This window comes from Propithecus coquereli, unplaced genomic scaffold, assembly GCF_000956105.1.
Source record: "Propithecus coquereli isolate 6110/MARCELLA unplaced genomic scaffold, Pcoq_1.0 Scaffold664, whole genome shotgun sequence".
Lineage (NCBI taxonomy): Eukaryota > Metazoa > Chordata > Mammalia > Primates > Indriidae > Propithecus > Propithecus coquereli.
In genome coordinates, this window is record NW_012152663.1 from 554128 (window position 1) to 558998 (window position 4871).

The window sequence follows — 4871 nt, forward strand, 5'->3', positions numbered from 1 at the left end:
GGGCGCGCACTGAGCCGAGCGGGCGGCGCCCCCTGGCGGCCCCGGCGCGCGCTGCAGCCGGCCCCGCCCGCAGCCTCCGCCTGGCTCTGCCCCGCGCCCGGCCGGTCTACACCCGGGGGAGGGTCGCGCAGAACGGGGCCTCCGGCGTCTGCGCAACCCTGTTCAGAGTTTGGGGAAAATGGCAGAAACAGGTGAACCTGGCTGACAGCTGGAGCGATCCGCAGGCGTCTGAGAGGTCAGCCTTCAAGATGCAGAGGCTGGTTTTCCTTCCAACTCGGGAAGCTTAAACTCATCTTGTCGCGCGCTCCGGAGAGAGCCCTCGGGAGTCTGGAAGCTTTGCGCTCCTAACACCCCGAGAGGAGGAAAAGGGCTTCCTGGGTCCCCCACCCGGTGGCTCTCAAACTCGGACGTGCGTTAGGGTCGCTTAGAGGGCTGATTAAACACAGCCCGGAAGATCTGCATTTCTAGCACGTTACCAGGTGCTGCTGGCCTGGATACCACCCTTCGAGAACTATTTTTCATAAGAAGGGAAAGAACAAACATTTATTGTGTACTTAGCACATGCTAAGCCTCCTTCTTTTATTTTCTGAGATACAATTCACATCCCATAAAATTCACCCTTAAAGAGCAAAATTTAGTGGTTTTTAGTATATTCATAAGGTTGTACAACTGTTACCACTAATTCCAGACATTTTGGTCACCTCAGAAAGAAACCCCTTACCATTAGCGGTCACTCACCGTTCCCCTCCCCCTCTGGCCCCGGCAACCACCCATGTGTTTCAGTCTCTGTAGATTTTGCCCATTCTGGACATTTCACACAAATGGGATTACACAACATGAAGCCCTTCGTGTCTGGCGTCTTTCACTTACCATAAACGTGTGTAAGGTTCATCCATGCTGTAGCAAGTGTCAGCACTTCACTCCTTTTCATGGCTGAACAGTATTTCATGGTATGGATACAGCACACTTTGTGGATTCATTCATCACCTGATGGACATTTGGATGGTTTCCCCTTTTTGGCTGCTATGAATAATGCTGCCGTGAATATCTGTGTGCAGACTTTCATGTCTGTAATTCTCTTGGGCATATCCCTAGGAGTGATACTGTTGGGTCACGTGGCAAAGCTATGTTTAACTTTTTAAGCAACCATGAAACTTCTCCAAAGCAGCTGTACCACTTCACATCGCCACTGGCAATGTATGAGAGCTCCAATTTCTCCGTATCTTGTCAACACTTGTTATTGTCTGTCTTTTTTTATGATAGCCATTTCTTGAGGGTGTGAAGTGGTACCTCACTGTGGTTTGGATTTGTATTTCCCTAGTGACGAATGATGTTGAGCATCTTTCCATGTTCTTGTTGGTCATTTGCATATTTTCTTTGGAGAAATGTCTATTCATATTCTTTGCCCATTTTAAAATTGGGTTGTCTTTTTATTGTTGAGTTGTAAGAGTTCTTTATATTTCAGATCTAGATATATGCCATTAAGCCTATTTCTTATTTAATTAATTAATTAATTTGCAGAGTCTCACTCTGTTGCCCAGGCTAGAGTGCCGTGGCGTCAGCCTAGCTCACAGCAACCTCAAACTCCTGGGCTTAAGCGATCCTCCTGCCTCAGCCTCCCAAGTAGCTGGGACTACAGGCACACACCATGACCCCAGATAATTTTTCTGTTTTTAGTAGAGACAGGGTCTCGCTCTTGCTGAGGCTGGTCTCGAATTCCTGAGCTCAAGCGATCCACCCACCTCGGCCTCCCAGAGTGCTAGGATTGTAGGCGTGAGCCACTGCGCCCGGCCTCTTACATTATTTTAAATCTAATCCCCACATATCAACGCTATGAGGCAGGTATTTTATGATCCCTATTTCAAAGAAGATAAAACTGAAATCCAAACGGGTGGAATGATTTGCCAAGTTCTCACCAGTATGTGGCAGAGGTGGGACCAAGCTCTTTTCTACACATATCGGACACTTGCTGTTTTCTCTCCCAGCGTCCACTGCTCCTTTCTGTGCAGCACCCTGGTTTTGTGTGAGAACCATGCCTTCGAACTCTCAGCTCCTGCCTGTCGGGGGGGCAGAATGCACTCCGGGGCTGCAGGAGCACAGCCCGTGCTGGCTGAGGCAATCGATGCCTATCTCTTGTGACCACAGTGGCTCGTCTGGTGACAACCACATGCCTCCAAACAAGCCAGTCAGGGCCAAGGAGATGCCTTTCTGGTCTGGGCTACCTCCCGGGGAAGTAGGACAGCTATTATGCTAATGTCATACGGGGATATCCCCACCCCAGCCTCACTAAGCCCAGAATGGAGTTTACTCAGGGAAGTGAGGTTGGCAAATGAATCCTGGCGTCACGTTTGAAGATGAAATCACATCATACCCGACACAGGCACAGCCGTGGGCATTTTAGCTTCTGGGAGCCGCTACATTCCCAGTGGCGGCTTTAGCCAGTTTTGGCTGGGTTTTCTGTCACTTGCAAATGAAAGAATCCCCACGTTACCACCAGAAGTACTCCATGTGGCCAGATCAGCTTTTTCAATAGGTTTTTATTGAAATGGTTACATTAGCAAATTTCGCACACACAGGTATACACTATTGGCATATAGGTATATACCGTACAATTTCACGACTTAATTATACTTACACCAACCATGTGGACCCAGGAGTTGTGCTGTCCAGAACATTTCAAAGGGTTGATGAGACCTGATTGTCAAGAATCAGCTCATATTCTACTTGCAGGTGTTTTGTGTTCCAGACAAGGTAACACCCCCTACAGGGAGGCCCAAAATTGAGATAAGAATCAATTTGCTTTTTGAATACTGATGTGAGTTCTTTCTGGCACAAACTACCCAGTGGTGAATTAAAATTCAAGTGCATAGCTTCCCTGTCCTCCATCAGGGTGGAAGGTAAGTCACGTGCCACATTTAGGTGTGTCCCAAGCCTCCCCTGCCCCAAATGACCTGTGTTACAGTTAGAAAAATAGTTTTGTGTGCCATCTTCCGGATGTTGTGCATAGTTAGCAGGAGCCCAGAGTACGAGGGGCTCTTTGAATGATCCGAATATGAAAAGGGTCACTTTACTATCTACATGAGTATAAAGGCGCCTGAGGGTGAAAGCAACGGTGACATCTGTGGCTCAGGACCTGGCCCAACTCCTTCTCTTGCACAGGAACAGGACACTTCCATCAGGTGGTGGCGTCCTCCGCACTCCAAACACCACTTCCTAGGTCGGAGTCTGTTCCGCTTTTGTGATCTCACTGCTCGAGGCTTCCTAGAGCTACTGCCGGCTGGAGCAGGTCCTGCTTCCTGTTCTCAGCTCAAGACGCCAGATTCTGGCCCCGAGCACCAGCCAAGGGAGCCCCTGCTCCAGCTGTCAGCAAGCCAGCCTGGGCCACCCTGGAGAGGGCCACCCTCCCGCTTCTCCCCAGGATGGCAGGTGTCACCTAGGCCGGGCGTCTAGCAAGGTGCCGGGCCTGGACCTGGCACAGCGCGACCAGCAGGCGGCAGCCTTGCTGCTGCGGGGCCGGCTCACTCATGCGACCTAACACCTCCCCGCTGTTTAAGCAAACGTCTCGGTTCAGCACCTCCCAGTCACTAGGAAAGTCCTGTAGTGTCAACAGTGTGAATATACTTGGACTTAACTGCGGATGAAGGATAATTCCAAAAGCAAATTAGAATTCACTTTATGTTGGGTTAAATTTGTAAACAGTAGCGCAGAACAATCATCTGTAACTCTGGAAAGGCGCCCAGAGCCGTGAAGAGAGGCGGGCGGAAAAGGTAGGGTGAGGGACTGCGGCCAGTCGGGCTGGCCGGGCGCCAACATGCCCTCCCCGGAGGCCCGCCGGGCACAGGGGCTGAGTGGCCGCCGAGAGGGGAGCCCAGCAGGCTGTGTCGGGGACGGCGCGTCCACTGTGGCGGAGAGCAGTCGCGATGGCCTCCACCCCTGGCGCTTCCGCAGGACAACGTGCGGCTCACGAGGGCGCTTACTGCTGAGCCAGGCGCCACCTCGGGAGCTTTGGCAGCTGCCACAGCGATGCCGCCCCAGGGCTTGCTGCTTCGGGCTGCCCCGCGGGGTCCGCGCCTCCTCAGGCCCGTCTTCATGGCGCGTGCACACGGGGCATCGACGGGAGGAGGCAAGGCAGCCCAGGCAGCGGCACCGCAGCCTTCTGCAAGTCTGAAACTCAAGTTGCATGAAGTTCAAAGGTTTTTTTGGTTTGGTTTTTAAAAAAAAACCGCCCTCCTCCCCAAAGCAAAAGAAAAAAAAAAAAAAAAAACGCCTGGGCCGAAGGGGAAAACCAAGAAGGAAAAACCCAAGGGAAGGCCAAGGAAGGGCCGGGGGCCAAGGCCTGGGCAAAAAAAGGGCAACCTTCAACAACCCAAGCCAAAGGCAACCTCCCCCCCAAAGGCAACGAAACAAGCCGGGCAAAACCGGGGAAAAGCAAGGGAAAAAACCCCACCCCCAGCCTCTCTTCTTCAAAGCTCAGTTTGCTGGGATCTTCTAGGACACCCATAAGAAAGAGGGTGAACTTTCCGACTCCACCGGTGCCCTGGACGAGCCCCATGGCTACTCGGGGCCTCCTGACACCCTCGCAGTCCCCTCGCACGGGCCTCAGGAGGCAGGTGTGACCCGGGCCCAGAGCCCCAGCCGGTCAGGACATGGCCTCTGCCAGAGAAAGGCTCCCGGGGTCCAGGCTGAGCTCCACGCTTTGCTTTCCCCGCGGTTTCGCAGGACAGTAAAGAAAACAGTTCCATGCAGCAAACATGGGCACCTGATCTCTGTCAGCTTCGTTCTGTGCTTTCTCTGATATTACGACACTTAAAAGGGTTTCCCAGTCCTCGTGCAAGGGCCTTCGCCGCGCCCCAGGCTACCGTGACCACGTG

At 52.5% G+C, this 4871-nt stretch overlaps 1 protein-coding gene across 1 annotated transcript in view; it reads right to left on the reverse strand.

The window, feature by feature from the left end:
- The window catches only part of TBC1D9B (TBC1 domain family, member 9B (with GRAM domain)), a 40455-nt gene extending 36364 nt beyond the window's left edge, over positions 1 to 4091 (reverse strand). Inside the window, exon 1 of the mRNA XM_012660392.1 lies at positions 3978 to 4091. Coding sequence (XP_012515846.1) covers positions 3978 to 4091 — 114 coding nt within the window. The remainder of the gene's footprint in view (positions 1 to 3977) is intronic.
- Between the last annotated feature and the right edge of the window lie 780 nt (positions 4092 to 4871).